At 35.3% G+C, this 16,933-nt stretch overlaps 1 protein-coding gene across 3 annotated transcripts; it reads right to left on the bottom strand.

The window, feature by feature from the left end:
• Positions 1–8,116: 8,116 nt before the first annotated feature.
• LOC120424963 (uncharacterized) lies at positions 8,117–16,933 on the bottom strand. Of its 3 annotated transcripts, none has more exons than XM_039589317.1 (4): positions 16,457–16,933; positions 11,540–11,765; positions 8,640–8,731; positions 8,117–8,520 (listed from the first exon to the last, which is right to left on the bottom strand). In XM_039589317.1, the coding sequence occupies exons 1-4, from the start codon at positions 16,628–16,630 to the stop codon at positions 8,434–8,436; spliced, it is 579 nt and encodes a 192-aa protein (XP_039445251.1). In that variant the 5' UTR covers positions 16,631–16,933; the 3' UTR covers positions 8,117–8,433. The 3 variants fall into 3 exon arrangements, with proteins under 3 accessions (XP_039445251.1, XP_039445254.1, XP_039445253.1); XM_039589320.1 differs by having other exon boundaries at positions 8,596–8,731; XM_039589319.1 differs by having other exon boundaries at positions 8,586–8,731.

Consider the following 16,933-nt stretch of genomic DNA (forward strand, 5'->3'; position numbering starts at 1 on the left):
AGCTTCTTAAATTTATAACCGCACAGAAGAGGTTTTCAAGACTGAAATAAACTTTCATTAAAGATGTTTTCTCTCGTTGAAGATAAAATTGATTTGTGGAAGGAAAATCAGTTCTAATTATTATCTCGTTAAATTCAATAATTCTTTATGAAATAAATCACAAATGGCCAATGAAAAAAGATAAAATTATATTGATAACTATAAAATAATATCAAAATAATAAATTACTGTGACTTTACGCAGCCGTTCTAACTGAAAAATTCTTGCCATCAAAATTTCACTGGTCAGTTTTCTTAGATACCTCGAAAAAATATGCATCGAAGGCATGAATCGTTCAAAATTGCATCGATTTTTTATTTTGATGGACCGATTAATTATTTTTTTTTCTGAAAAATCAACATGGCTTCCATTTTTGGCCGTTGCTTTTTCGTGTTAATATGGCTGAACTCATAAAAACTATTCTCTCTTACTCAAAGCAGTTATTAGGGCCATTTTTCTTAAGAAGCTCTTGTACAAGAAACTTTAAGAGCTTTGTTTCTTGCGAAGCTCTTGTTCAAGATTAAGCAAGAACATGTAGACTGCAGTGAGCTTTAAGGCGATTTTAACCAAGAGCAAAAGGCGTAGTACTGCGACCGTAGCGCATGCGAATTTTAGTTAGCAGGAGGTAGATCCAAAACGTTTTTTATGGTTATTTTTTCATCGTTGGATAAAAAAACAAAATACATTTTTTCATATTCTTTATTCATTTATTTGATTGGGATCATCATAAGTTTTCCTCGCATAAAGGAATTTACCGTCGACACAACAACACTGATTTCAATAAACAACACTAGACCAACGTTAAAACACTAGCACTCCGCGACGAATTTATCCGCTTCTCGGAACGCCTTATCCAGCTTATCCTCGAAAGGCTCTGACGGACAAACGGATGACCTAACTGATGATTTGTAGCTTGTTGATTCTGCGCATCGGCTTCACGGAGCTACGGAATCGGCGCCCATGATGATTCTCGTGTTACTCGATCAACACGTGCCGGAAAAAAACATCTAGTGCCCATGCATGTCAATGGACCAAATCGGCATGTACTCGATCACCCTCGGATAGGTGTACTCCGTTACATCCGCGCTGGAGCCGGAAACGGGCGAAAAGTATCACTTGTTTACCGGGATCACAAATTTTGGTAAAAGTTTCTTTGACACTAAACCGACCGACTGTACAAAAAAATGTGATTTGACAGATCAAGTTCAAATAATCTGGAAATATGCTTTCATAGAACAGAGTAGTTTTAATTTAGTTTCAAAGCAGTTTTGACAATGCTTAAAAGTCTTATAAATAACCTCTCTGGGATAGCTTTAAGAGAAACAATGAAGTGTGATATAAAACTATGTTCCATGCTCTTAAAGTATTCTTAAAGATATTTTTAAAACTTTCGTATCATAAACCCAGCAAGTTTTTATCAATGTTTTCATAAAACAGAAAAGCAAATTTCAAACCTTTTATAAAACCTGTTAAGAAGTAAAGGCATTTTGCTTGTTACTTGGGTTAATGTTCAAAAATAAATCAAGTTACGATACTCCAACATTACATGAAATAATCATCAAGAATTGCTTCATTCAGTGTTGTGTTGAATGGGGGGTTCTTCACAAAAAAAGTTTATTTTGGGTGGTTGAAATTTTGGTTGGTTGAAAATGACCTCTTTTTTTAGTAATATACTAAAGAAATGTGTAAAAATGTGAACCTGATGAAAAGTCATCAGAAACTGATGAATATTCATCCATTCCTGATGTATTATTACACTTTTTTTGACACAAAATCTGTCACCATTTCCTGATGAATGTTACAAAAATTTCTTCTGTGTACATACGTTGAGAGTTTTTTTAAGGGATGGGCCCTTTAGTTTTTCATATGTTTTTAGGACCTGATAAGGTCCTACATACAATTACATAGGGTACGAGAGGGATAAACTTAATGTTAAAATTTGTTAATAGGACCTAATAAAATAAAGTCCAGATTTCAAGAATAGTTTGAGTTATATAATATTTACTATTGTCCGTTTCTCTCGAAGGTACACGCCGCGCGGCATTTCAGAATGTGCCGCAGACACTGTTGCCAGCGATTTTCTGCACTTTTGGTGTAATAAAAAACATTCCCGGCAACAATGCCATGCAATTCGAAGAAGAAGATCAACAAAAAGTAAACGCACAGTATGGGATTTGACAGCGCGCATTTGCCGAAAGTGCGGCGCGTCGTTTTGAGGCTGGTATGCCGCGTGTCTTTTTCGGCAATACGCGCAGTATCAGACACAATTAGAGGGCAATGTATGTTGTTTCATTCTACACTCAAACCCCGCTGGTTTGACACCAACCAAACGAACGAACGGGGTCACTTTTTAGTTTGACACCCCTTTTACACGGAGTTCACACACACTACCAAACGTTTGTTTCGATAGTGTGCGTGAGCACAGTGTAAAAAGTGACAGTTCGTCACTTTTTAATTTGACTTTGACCAATCAACGGGGTACAAACTAAAAAAGTGTCAAACGAAAAAGTGACCAAACACCGGGGGCTGAGTGTATTATTTTTGGCAATGCATTCTGGTACCGCCATATTTTAGAAGCAAATTGCTGGATTTTTAATTAAATCGCCATTCTTTTTTATCATCAGGTTATGTAAGATTGTCATCTTCTCAGATTTTATTGATGACCACCAGTATAAATACACGTTACGATTCCATGTGTTCAACTTTTTTCCTCTGCTCAAACTGATTTAAAGGGTAAATGTTGAGTTTTTGACCACGGCGTACTACTCAATCTATAATGTCTCAAAAGAGAAAATGGTAAACTTGAGCAGAGCAGAAGACCAACCAAGGAACATGTATCCATGGTTACTATAAAAAAATCTGAATGAGTTGATTTTTGTGCTTGAAAATAAAATAAAAATAACAGATATTTAGGACCGTCAATACTTTCAATTGCATTCTGTTTTAACAGGGAATGTAGAATAATTTTTTTTTTTTGCAGTGTAGTCCAGCCGCCATTGCCCACGATACCCAAAGATCATCATCTTAGGAAAAGTGACACATGATATCTGCCTCTGTCTCAAGTTATGCGAACGCTGTTAAGGAAGATTGGAGTAAAAATGTTGCCCAACACACCGCAGCTGCATGCAGGACCTCGTCCAAGGATAATGATGTGTACCATCATAAACCACCAACACGTGTTGCGCTGCCGGTGGCTCTCTTTCCTTCGTGCTGGTTGATTTCCTAAGAAACTGGAATTTCCGCGGGAAAACAAACCGGCAGCAACGTGTTTGTTGCAGTGCAAAGTGCTAATAAAAATTATAATCCAGTAATTGAATTTTATGCAATCGATTGGGTATAGGTGTGAAGCTGTGAAGTGGAGGAGCTGTCATAGTTGTGTGTATAAAACTCCAACGGTTTCATGCAGGAACCCACATTATCTGTTTAGACCCGGTGACGAGTGTGGCTCGAAAAAGAGCCTTCCGGCGATTGATTGACGTCAGCGGTTTCCAAAATTGACTCCAAAATGTTGAAAAACATGAAAAACGGCTGAGACAGCTTTGCTATTAATTGACGAGTATAAATAGATGCGAAATCAGGGTTGATCAAATTCCTTTTAAAACATCAAACTTCCCACGAACAGTCGCATTCCTAAAAAAACGTTGCTTCTTTTGTTATGTTTTTTACAAGTTCAAACTTCCTACTTTGGGCCAAATTGAGTTAAGAACGCCATTTTGTACAGCCCACAATGCCTCAATTTTTGACCTTCACAGACCCCCAAATTTCGTTTTCAATCCTGAGATATACAACAAAATCCGAAAAAACTCCGTGCATTTTTGTCACTTTACATATGAAAGTAGTATCAATCTTGTGGTGCTATCTTTTCACTCCCTGAAAATTGATGTATGTGCGACAATTGGCGAGAGGAATTTCAGGTCAGAACGCGTTTGACACAAGTACGAGCTCGACTACTGCAAACATTTGTAATTATATCTCGGGACTCCAGTAACCAACTTCAACCAAACTTCGGGACAATGCACTTAATGGTCAGCCAAACAAAACGTGTTTGTTATTGTTTACATTGCGTGCTTTCGTTTTTATTTATTCAAGGTCAAACATCAAAACGCGTTTTTCTCGTAACGTCGAAATGGCGGGTGCGACAAGATAGCATGACGACATAGATCTACAAACACTACAAAACAAACAGAGTATCTTTGAAGGACTTGGTTTAAATTTTGGATCTACAACAAGGCACTTGTGAACGAAACTTCTGATTGAAATGGTGTCTTTAAACAATTAAATACAGTCATCCCACATATTCGGAACACCCACAAATTCGGAACACTTTTGTGGTAAATTGTCAATAGGATGCAAAATGCAACTTTGCTGTCAACCCTAGTATTTTTAGGACCTTTATTTGGACATTCTCTTGCTATTTCACTAGTAAAAGTAGTACTTTTTAAACAAAAACCTGCCTTTCAAGACTATTTTATCCAGAGCAGCAAAACACTCCCTCCAAATTGCCTGTTCCATGATTGTGGGATGTTATTGTGCCTCCCACAATTGTGGAACACCTGAATTTAACTGATATTTTCACAAAAAAGTTATCAGACCATTCATAAAACATTACTAAGCATGAGTTTCATTGGTTTCAGAGTGTGAAGTCATTATTTTGTAAAAAATAAGTACTCCTGGAGAGAAAAAAAAGTTTGTTTACATCGTAAGAAAACAGTGTTTCAAATTTGTGGATTTCAAGGGTCAATGTTTTTTTTAAACATGATATAAAACGTAAAAATATACAGCCGGTCTATACATCAATCGAAAGATCGCAAGAAAACCACGGCACAACAACCGAAAATTCGTCGGATGGCAGCCAGATCAGGCCGACCCGGATGTGGCCAGCAGGGAGAATGATCCACCGATAAGCAAATCAAAATCTACGGACTGAGCAGCCACCTAATCCCTCCACTTGCCGCTGCAGAACGTGGAAAAAAGTGGAAACTGAAGAGGAGCAGACTGAAATTTCTAAAATAATATCGAAAAATCGAGCCAAACATTTCATTAGGGCACAAAACCAAAACGTAAACATTCGGGATTATTCCACTATTCCTTTCATTAGTACACTCCCTACATGCCCTCCAAGAATCAGATTGATAACAAACAATTTCCTATTGAAAAAATCAAAAACACAAAAGGGCACATAACCATGTTCACTGCAAACCAAAAAAAAGTTCAAATGTGCCCTTTTATTTTTCGTTAGGTTCTCGTACTTGAGGAACTTTTTGTGTTATAAAGTGAACTTTTCATACATTCTTAACACTAATTCACTTAAAAAAAAGTTTGGTTTACTTTTCCCCAAGGATTTCTGCAGAGAAAAACTTCGTCAAAAAACAATATTTAATACGGTCCCGCGGCTGTTGTTCAGTACACTTTTGAAGAAATTTCATGTTTCACATACCTTATCTACACTATTCAATCACAAAACTTCACCAATAATCAAAATTTCTACTGAATTACTCATTATTTCTAACTAAACAAAAGGGCCCGTAAACATCATTCAAAACAACAATCCGGTGACAGCGCTTTAGTGCCCTTTCAGCTCTCATCGAAATTGCATTTAGAAAGGGCCCATTATGAACAACAGTTGGAAAGTTTAAAGGGCCCAATAACGACTTTTTTTTAAATTATGAGTTTAATTGCGAAAATCAACAAAAAATTAAGAAGCATTCAAGCAGAGTTGAGGATAATGATATGTTTTATCGTATCATCAGTAAAAATACCGTCAGTCAAGCTTCTTTTTTAAATAGGAATTGAAACAAGTTGTCCACTTTTTGCAAGCGTTTTTCTAGAATCGCGGTTTTTGGTTTTGTGCCCTAATGAAATGTTTGGCTCGAAATGTGAACATGTTCATGACATAAACAGCATAACAGAAAACATAAATAAACAATATCTAGATTACTTTTTGAAAACAACCAAAGCGCCAAGGGACTTTTTAAAAAGTAAGCAAGATATAACATCACTACAACTTTTTTACTCGATTGACGTGATGACTAATACATGTAAATTTCAATGATCATCATTGTACCAATGCATTCTCACCGCACTAATACAGTCGACTCTCTGGTTGTCAATATCCAAGGGACCGTCGAGGAAGAGAATCATCAGTTTACAGAACGATGCAAAATGAAGACTCGATTGAAATTTGTTTTTTCTTGCTGACCAGCTATAGGGAAGAATCATGGCAACGTCCAGCAAATAAAAACAAATAAATGTCAAACACCCTTCAAAGCTTCGTTTCTCAAAGAAAAATGTCTATGCAAGCCATGAGAAAGTAAAATTATTGACAACCGGAATAGATATTTAAAGCAAATAGAATTCAAGGGACCGTCGAGGAAAAGATCCTTCAAGCAAGAGAAAATATCGAGGAATAAAGACAATCGAAGTATGCAGTTTGAAGGGACTGAAGAATTCATCGGTACATGGAGCATTATTGATATCGAGAAGATCGACAGCCAGAGAGTCGACTGTACATCAACATTGATGATGATGAGGAGTTTCACCTTAAGATTAAAAGCAAATCATTATGTTCCATTATTGCTTTTCTATGATTTGTTAAACATTGGCCGATCTGTAAACTGTTCCGAATGTGAGGGATGACTGTATCGATGAAGACTGTGAAAAAATAAAACATTTTTTTTTCTGAAAATATCTAACATTTTATGACAAAACAAAACCAAAAAATAGTTCGTAAATGCAATGACAAATTTGAGCTAGCATGATTATGGCTTTTTTCTATGTTAATTAATTTTAATTTCAAAAAACTCTAATACTGTCGATTTTCAATTAGTTGAAATTATGTATAAAAATGTTGCTTATGTTATTAAAATTAAAATTATTTGCATAATTTAAGAAAACTATAGACCCATGATCATCCGCTAATAGTGCGAACAGCGTAACCATCCACGTACGTCAGAATTTATCTAATATTATAAATATTATTAACAATTCCCAAATAAAATAAAAATGAAAAATTGCATAGAAAAAATGTTTTGTAAATTTGTGTTGATTCAACTTTTCATTTCACTGGAATTTTGATGATTTTTTAAAAAAATCCCCCTAATGATCGTAAGATTGACCCTGAACAATCCAAGGCCGCCACTAAATGGTAGATTGGGTCATACAAAAATGCTAAAATTTGTATGACTCAATCTAACCGCACAGACCCAATGTTACCCCTAATGACGGTAAAAGTAAATAGAAGTTAGACTTTATCTATTTAAAAGAACTGATCATTTTTCAAAGAATGAAAAATCTTTTTCCAATTGAACCTTTTTTGAAAGAACAGAAAAACTCATATAATAATTAAATTATTTTCTTTCACTTTTTCAACATTCGACCTTTTGTCAATTCAATCTTTTGACCATTCGACCATTTGGCCTTCGACTTTTCTCGCGAATCCTTTTGTTTTATCACAAAAAAATGCATTGAATCCTTTTATTGCGATTTTATAGCTTATGGTTTAAGTTTACCCAAACAAATGTAATAAGCAATGGCTAATCGAAAACCTGTCTGGAAAAATGTAAAAGACAGCAACTAGGCAACAGTGATTGTACTTGTGAAAAATACTGAAAATAAATAATAAATAAATAAAACAGTTTAAAACTTTTCCCAGAACAAAAATTGCTCAAGCAAATGTCTTAAAAAACTGGAGAAATAATTCGAAACTCAGCAGTTGATTGTAAATAATTCTAAATGTTTGTAAGAGAAATCTCGATGTCCCAAATTCTTATTGATGTGCATCGTTAAAAAAATGTAAACTTCATTTCACCTTTTATACTTCTTTACTTTATCTTTTCCCTTCGTCGTATAGTTATACCCAGAGAATACTTGTCCCCATAAAATGATAAAAGCTCTCTCCAGTGAAAACCGTTTCTGATAAAAGCCCTCCCTTTCTACTTTCAACTTCTCCTCTCATGCACTCTGTGATAAAAGCTCCCCTCGAACGGAAAGCTTCCCACTTCGGATAGGGCCGCCTTTTTATCAAACCGCTACGCATGGAAAGCGTAACACTTCCGCGAATCATTTCGTTTCTGGTAAGTCGTGTGTTGTGTTTGTATATTTAACGAAACAATCAGAGTATTTACAAACAAGTGCGTGTTCGTTACGAGTAAAACATCGAATTAAAAGCTATTCACTATATGTCAGTATTGGGGATATTAGGGTGTGTATAATTTTATTATACAGCAAACGGTGAGTTTAAAGTCTTTGTTTGGAACAATATTTCAGTTCTTTCCTGCATTTTTTTCCTTCTTCCACTTCCTCTGGATGGCCTTCCTTTGAGATGTTTCCCCCGTTCAGTGCTCCATACCCAATCTTGAGCAGCTTCTCCCGTGCCGCAATCTTCGCAAAACCAGCTTAAAAACAACTAACAGCGTTAAAGTAACACTTCCAGTAACGGCCCTTTTTCGTCTTGTCCTCGGTGCCCCTCGTGTGGATGTCCATCTAAAAGGCAAAAAGGAGCCCCCGTTAGTAACGCCTTTGGGTTCACGCCGGGAAAGGGTTTTTACTTGACCACACCAATTAGGAGAAAGAAACGATTTTTGGTTTTAGATTGTGTTTACCATTTCGTCCAGCAGCTCCTTGCGGCCCTCGAGCTCGTCCAGCTCATCGGGTATCACGTTGGCCGTCTCGTCCGAGTCCCCGGCCTCTGCCTCTGGAAGAAAGCAAACAAACTTTGATCTTACGAGTGTCACGTTTGGAAAGTTGCAAAGATTGGTCAGGGTATTTCCAGCTATAAACTAACTTATCTGTGTTCTTAATGAAAAATTACCCAGCTGGGTTGTTGCAAAATCAAAAAGCAAATTAAATGTTCCATAAAATAATAGACAGTGACGGAGGAGCGGTGATGGCGTACTCAGAATATAAAAAAAGTTACTTAATCCATCCTTAGTGGTTGGCGCCTTCCTCACATTTAAAGGGTGCTATCCAAAATCCCAAAAGTGCGTAAATAACATCTTCAATGTTTTGGACGCGTTGAAAAGCTCTTTTGAATACCCGGGCAGACGGTAATAACAAAATTCATGCCATTTCAATAACAAATACTGTTAAAATAACAGAAAGTGTTATGGAATCTTCATGAAAAATCCATTTTTGCATAAGGGTTTAATAACAGTTTATGTTATCATAACAAAAATTGTTATTGGTCTGATATTGGTTGAAAGCCAAAACAACTTTGGAATAACATTTTTTGTTATGGATGAATACCTCCAACTGTTATTGGGATGATCGGATTAGTTGTTAAAATAACAAAAAATAACAACAAAGATTTGTTCGAAGAATAGCTAAAAATGATATAAGTCCGTTATCACAATAACAATCCAATTACAAAAAAATTCATAACGACGAATAACAAATCTTGATATAAATAACAGAAAATGTTATTGGCCTAGTATTTTCAAATATCAAAAAATGTTATTCCCAAGTTATTTCCGTCTGCTCGGGTACCTATCCAACGAAAGGTCGCATAAGAGATCCGGACAACGTTTTTATCAAAATATCTGAGATTCGGCCTCCAAAAAGTGCGTAAATAACACTTATGTGCTTATAACTTTTGATAGGATTGTCAGATCTTCAATGTCTTGGACGCATTGGAAAGGTCTTTTAAATACCTTTCTAAAAAATGTATAACATGATGGGGCTTCTTACAAAAACCACCCTTTTAACAACGTTCTGGGCTTTTATCAAAATCGTTTTTTTTAGCATAACTTTTGAAGTTTGTAACTAAATTTTATAATTTTCAATAGCGACCTATGGGACCCCAAGACGGATCGAATCAGACCAAAACGGTCCAAATCGGTTCAGCCAGTGCCGAGATAATCCAGTGCAATTTTTTATGAGCAACATCCCACCACACACACAGACATTTGCTCAGAATTTGATTCTGAGTCGATAGGTATACGTGAAGGTGGGTCTACGAGGTCAAATTAAGAAGTTCATTTTTCAAGTGATTTTATAGCCTTTCCTCAGTAACGCGAGGAAGGCAAAAAATATTTTTCATCGAAAACAATAAAAAATAGTTTAAAACCAGCGCGAGTTTTCGTTACTCAACTGTTATGTATTTTTTTGGGACATGTCATTTTATGGGAAATTTAATGACAGACAAATTTCTGTGATTAAATGTGCTTTTCGAATCTACAATAACCCAGAAGGGTATTTTTTCATTCAGAACAACGAATTTCATTTTAAAATTTCGAGTTTTTTGTTGGTTATTTTTAGAGTGCAACAATGTTGTACAAAGTTGTAGAATTGTGGCAAAATTGTGGGTCAATTACGTTGTTCTAAATGACTCTTCAGAAAAATTAAAAAAAGTAAATCTTTCCCTATTCCTGAGGGGAACACCCGTGAAGAGTATTGGGGTCGGCATTTACAAAGCGGATTCAGTGACAGTTTATTATTCAACCTAAAGTTAACATGTCGCTTTTTATCGTTGAAGTTTATATGAGGAAATCGCGAAAATGTATGGGGAAAAACACCGCTTCAGAATTTTTTGCAGCAGGTGGCGCTGGTCTCGCCCAATTTTGTTCAAGTGTAAGATTTTTGTAAGAAATTCAATTTCCTACAACTTTGTCGAAGAGTGCAAGAAGATCCGAGTTGATCCTGATGAGTTATTAGCAATGCGATGAAAAGAAATCAGCTTATGTACTTGAAAGAAAATAAAAGGTACATAGGAAGTATATAAGAAATACCTTTTACTAAAAAAATCAACAAAAATCAGGATCATCTCGGTACGCTTGCACCCTTTGACAAAAGTGTGAGAAATTAAATTTCCCACAAGAATCTCACACTTGGACAATTTGGACAACCTGGCAGAAAAATACTGAAACGATGTTTTTCCCCATACATCATTGCGATTTTCCCCAAATAAACTTCAACGATAAAAAGCGACCCCTAAACCTTAACCGATTTGACTAAAAAATGGCAAAATCATATTTTTTTTTTGCCTGAAGAATCGAATCAGAGGATATCCCTAATGTCGATTTTTTATTGTCACCCTATTTCACAATGATTTTGCTAAAGTTAACTGAACAAAAGCAAAATTGTTGATTTTCCAAAGACAACAATAAAATTTTCAAGGCCAATTTATTGAAATCGAAATATATTCTATACTTTTTTAGCTTTTTTTTTTCAATAAGACCCATGCCAAACAAAAATTCCCTGAGTTTATTTCCCAGCCTTTTTGTAGCTCAGGATGCTTATAAGTGCCGGTGCTTAAAGTCACACTCCGGTTACTGTTTTATGTACTTCTGGATTTCTTATTTTTCTATTTTTAAGCAATGATAAAATTTTAGAAAAGCAACAACCACTTAAGAATGGTTTAGAATATAAATTTGTGGATTTAAAATTAATTTCAGATTTAATAGACTTTCAAAAAAACAGTTCAGTATTCCAATATAGAACCAACCTTGAGCACTCTTTTCGTGTAACAATCTTTTTACTCCCACCTTACTGCTCCTAAACTTACCGGCATAGTAGTTCTTCATCAGTTGCTCTGTTTTGCTGGCGGCTGGGGGCAGATGGTGCTGCTTGACCATTCCGGTCGCAACCGGGTGGCCACCGTACTTGGCGTCGCGGTACACTTTGTTGATGGGCCGACCCGTGCCCTCGTCACCTTCGCCCTTTTCCAGCGCGTGATGCAGGGCCACCATCAGGCGGTCCAACAGCATGGCCGCACGCTTCGGCACTACCATCTGGGGAAAGGAGTTTAGAGGAGGGGCAAAATGGCAAGAGTTAACGATACTTTAAATGCTGTTTGATTGGAAAAAGTGCTTCAGAACAAAATAAATTGATTATAGATTCTGGGGTTACAGATTTGTTTTTATTTTCTCCCCTTTTTTCTCTCTTACTTTCAATTTTGGATTACCAATTGAAAATTAAATAGATTAAACCTAACATGAAGCTCTACAAGCAAGTGAAAGTTATTAAAGCTCTTAATCGTAGTTTCTCCATTTTCTGAGATTTTACACTTTAACCGGCTACATTAGAGGTCATACTACGACATGTCCTTGAAATTGAATATCACTGCTCATGGTTCACCATTAATCTTGCCTCTCCGTCGTGGCAGGCATTTTTCCGGGTACGATCGTTATGACAGCAGCATTAATAAAATCGCAATGAAGAAGGCCCACGAGTTTCCACTTGCACATCCTTCCGTTAAATCCGCTCAAATTCAGTTAACATCCTAGTCTTGTGACACCAACGTCTTTTATCTTTTCACGAACAACACGTGGTATCTTTTTTTGAAATGTTAACATTTGGGGGCCAACAAGATGACTTTCGAGGCCACAAGCCTTTTGCGTTTGCTGGGAAAACCCATCCTCCACAGTGCCAGAGACTGGAGGTGTTTTTGATTCAATCAAAGCCCCACAAAAATTGGAAAAGCGCATTACCATCACCTAGCGAGCTGGGTCTAAATTTAACGACACGTGTTTTGGTTGCTTGAAGGGGGTTACACGTAGTTGAAATTGAGCAAGATTATGGATTTTAAGACTTTTGGAAATAACTATATGTTTAAAAAGAACAATCATAATAGAGCAATTACATGCAAAATAGGGAATCGGTTGTACCGGACCGGTTGTTAATACCGGATAATGATATTTGAGAAGGGCGTAAGTGTTTTTTCGTTGCATCGTATCAAAAAGTGGTCAAACACAAACTTGTAGGAAATTTGACGGGCTTTCCGAAAAAATTACACTGAATGAAAAAAAACACGCCACTTTTATGAGATTTTCTGATTTTTAAGTTTAAAAATCAAATTTGAGGGAGAGTCCACGATTTTTTTTTTTTTGTTTTACCGAAAAGCTCGTCCAATTTCCCATAAGATTGTTTTTGACCACTTTTCGAAATAACTTGTTTTTTGATGATTTAAGCTAATTTACTATCCGAGTTACTACCTTCCACTGAACTACACTGACAAAAATATTCTGTTTTCAGTTATGAGTAATGCATTTAGCTTACATCTGTGAGCCCATACTTCCAATTGACATGTGGTCAAAGACAATCTTATGGGAAATCGAACGAGCTTTCCGGTAAAAATATTTACGAGACTGAAAAATTAAGTCTGTCGTATAGAAATTGTCAAAAACCATAAAAAACAGTTTTTTCAACATTTTTATTTTTAAAATCGTTGTAATTTCACAAGAATTGGACTTAGGACAGTGGTCATTATGGAACCTTTTATGTAAAATTGTCTAGAGAATCGAATCCCGTATTCGGTTTTTAAAAATTTTGAAGTTTAGAGTATTTTTCAAAAAAACAGTTTCAGTAAATAGTTTTTTTTTATTTTTCTAGGTGAGTTGCTCCATCTTGCATTTTTCGTGAGATTTTCTGTAACATCTTCACAAAAATTTGGAACGAAAAAAAAATCGTGGGCTCCCCCTCAAATTTGACTTTTAAACATAAAAATCAGAGAATCTCAGAAAAGTGGCCTGTTTTTTTTTTTCATTCAGTGTATTTTTTCAGAAATCCCGTCAAATTTCCTACAAGTTTGTCTTTGACCAATTTTTGATACGATGCGATGGCAATTCCGAATTACAAAAATGTTGAAAACACTTACGCCCTTCTCAAATGTCATTCCTTAAAGTACATAGTGTTGCCATATCAGCACATTGAAGTTCAATTAGAGCTTCTTAAAAAGCATTTTGTACTGAAGTGAGCATACAAATTTCCATCAAAAGTTGTGCAACCTGCCAAATAATAATAATTTCCTCTAAATAAGTCAATTAAGTCATATTTAAGATTCTGCACATTGTTTTCAGAATAATTTTAAATTGAAAGAATTATTATAATTTTAAATTGAAAGAATTACTTTAACATCATTTTTATTTTTTCATTCAGATTTATATAATTATGCCTGATTTTATGATATTGAAACTAATTGTTTTCTTGTAGAAAAATTGAAAAATCACACAAAGATTTATTTTTTCAACATTAAAAATCTGAACAATAGTTTGCCGAACTATCGTCAGTCTGATAATATTGGCTAAGGCTCATTTTTAGCATGTTTGGGTTTATTAAAAAATCCTTGGAATTTTTGACAATTTATGCTCTTGTAATATCTTACATTAATTGAAAACTCATGATTGCAAAGCACTGAACTGAACAACTGAGCTGTACACTGTATTTTAAGACTTTTTAAGTTTTTTTTCATTCAAATGTTGAAATTATGGCTTGTTATTGCATTTTTTTTTCTGCAGATAAACATTGTATGTAAATTTAGTATTGTTTCGATTTTTTCAGCTCTCAGACATTATTATTCAATAAAAAAAACCTATTAATTCGTCCAAGAAATTTCAATTTTGGACCTCTGAGATACAACTACAAAAGAAAAACAACAACAATAGCTTCCTATTTTCAAATGCCATATTGTTATTAATTCTAAATTTGTTCTAAATTCGTTTCCTAATGTTAAAGCATGACATAGTTTAAGAATTTACTTATTGATATTAACTTTTATCTACCCTAACGTTCAAGAAGTTCATAATTATGCATCTTTTCAGCATTCCTTGCCGATGAATCCGATCGCCACATTTGAAAGGAAAAGAAATAGTAGTTTATGCAAAAATAGCTAAAAGTATGATACAACAAGTTGTAATAAGAAGATATTTTCAGCACGAATCGTACACCGAGGTTTACCTAGTTGGCTGAATACGACGAGTACTGAAAACATCAAGTTTTGCAACGAGTTCCATACAATATATTTGGTAATTCCGAATAACATCCTTCGAATGGAATTTCAAGTCAATTATCTATGTATTTAGTGAATTCACTGATAAAATCAAAACAATATTTAAAAGATAATTTTTCAATACAAGTGCTGAAGAGTTCCTCTTTTCAGCACGGTAACTCTCGGCCAACTCACACAGCAGTTACCCTGACCCCTCTTCGATTTGCGTGAAACATTCTCCTAAAGGGTAGGTTTTGTTTCTGATCACTAGGACTAGTGATTTTTCACGGCAAAAAAAATCGAAATTACACGGCGGGTTAGTTTTTGAAACCATGGATTTCATGGCACTCTAAAATCTGCTTAAAATAAACATAAAAATGTTCTGTTTAAGTATAATTATGAACAGCAAAGTGTCTGAAAAAGTAAGCAGTTGTTCAAGAAACAATTAAAAATATACTTATTTACGAAAAAATATTTTGCTTCGATTTTTTTGAAATTATGCAGTTAGAAATTGGTTTTGCTCAAATATCTCTAAAACGAATCAAATATTAAAAGTAAAATCAACTTTGTTTATTTTCATAAATTACAGCAAAAGATTTACTAAACAGCATTTTTTAATAAATTCCAGAAAATTATGTTACCATACAAAATGCTATTTCAGTATGTATTGTAATCAACATATAAAAAAAACTTTTTCTCATTTATCTCACGTAATATGCAACTTGCTCAACCATATTTTAATAAATTTTACAAGGATTAAAAAATACTGCAACTCATTTTTTTCTTTTACTGTACTTTATTTAATTTTTTACATTCATTTTGAATTTTGCGAATTCAAGAAATGTTGCGGGAAATTCTGTGTGAATCTGAATCTACATTGAAGAATATTGAAATGAACAAATTTTTTTACAAATCTGTTCTTAATTTGCCTTGCATTTTTTATTTGGGAACTTGTTAAGTGTACGATTACAAAAAAAAAAAACAATTTTTCTAATAATAATTTGAAATTTCACGGCATTTTAAGGTATGTACTAAATTTCACGGCAAGAGGCAAATTTCATGGATTACACGGCTTCCGGGAAATCACGAAAAATCACTAGCCCTACTGATCACCAATCCGAGGTCCGTTTTTGTATATCTCGTGACGGAGGGGCAGTACGACCCCTTTCATTTTTGAACATGCTAAAAAAGAGGTGTTTTTCAATAATTTGCAGCCTGAAACGGTGATGAGATAGAAATTTGATGTCAAAGGGACTTTTATGTAAAATTGTACGCTTGATTTGGTGGCGTACGGAAGATTCCGAAAAAACGCATTTTAAATCGAAAAACACCAAAAAAGTTTTAAAGCCTTTAAAACTCTGCCATTTTTCGTTATTTTTAACTGCAAACATTTTTGAAACATGCAACTTTAAGGGAAATTCAATGTACTTTTCGAATCTACATTAACCCAGAAGGGTAATTTTTTGAGTTGTTTTGAGTTTTTGATTACGCTTTTCTATTTCCTTTTGAGGTTATGAAAATCGTCATTATTCAATGATTGTCAACCAGGTAGTCAATGATTTCATTACAAGATTGTATAGCTTTTGAGACACTTGATTTTAATTTTGAAAAATCCTCAAGGACCTTCAAGAAAGATACAACTGGCATATGCTAATCTATATTGGTGCAAAAAATCTTTAAACTAAACGGCTTCACCTTAATCCTTGTTCAACCTACCGGATAGTCATCGTACTGCACTTCCAGCGCCTTGGGCACCTCCAGCGATCGTCCGTTTGGCCCTGGCGAGTTCCCTCGAGTATTTCCGTTGACGGCCTTTGCCAGCACCACTTCCGACTGTAGCAACAACACCACCAACATCCACAGGGTTATTTGCAGTACGGCCCGCTTCATGATCGCCTCGACCAGTCTTCAAATCACTGTCCCGAAGGTTTAAAAGGTAGTCCTCCTTCCTCAAACTCTCACAGCACAATTTTGTTGACCACCGGTATGAATTTTTAACCAACTGCATTCATCATCGTCGTCGTCGTCACTGGCGCGCGGAGGTGTCCTCCCGGGAAATTCCGAAACGGTCAATCAATTGCCCAGATTGCGGCACCGATAACTGTCGCTCACACACTCACTTCAAGAATATCCTTTGCTTCTTGGCCACACGAACCACCTTTGAACACGCCGGAAACTGCAGTCTTTCTAAAC

This window comes from Culex pipiens, chromosome 2 (assembly GCF_016801865.2).
Source record: "Culex pipiens pallens isolate TS chromosome 2, TS_CPP_V2, whole genome shotgun sequence".
NCBI classification, from domain to species: domain Eukaryota; kingdom Metazoa; phylum Arthropoda; class Insecta; order Diptera; family Culicidae; genus Culex; species Culex pipiens.

Bases quoted from the DNA above. Each gene is read 5' to 3' on its own strand.
- LOC120424963 (XM_039589317.1), bottom strand. From the start codon at position 16,630: ATGAAGCGGGCCGTACTGCAAATAACCCTGTGGATGTTGGTGGTGTTG. The intron at 11,766-16,456 runs GTAGGTTGAACA...TCCTTTCCCCAG, and splicing joins TGCAGTACGATGACTATCCG to ATGGTAGTGCCGAAGCGTGC. The intron at 8,521-8,639 runs GTAAACACAATC...TTTGCCTTTTAG, and splicing joins AGGAGCTGCTGGACGAAATG to ATGGACATCCACACGAGGGG.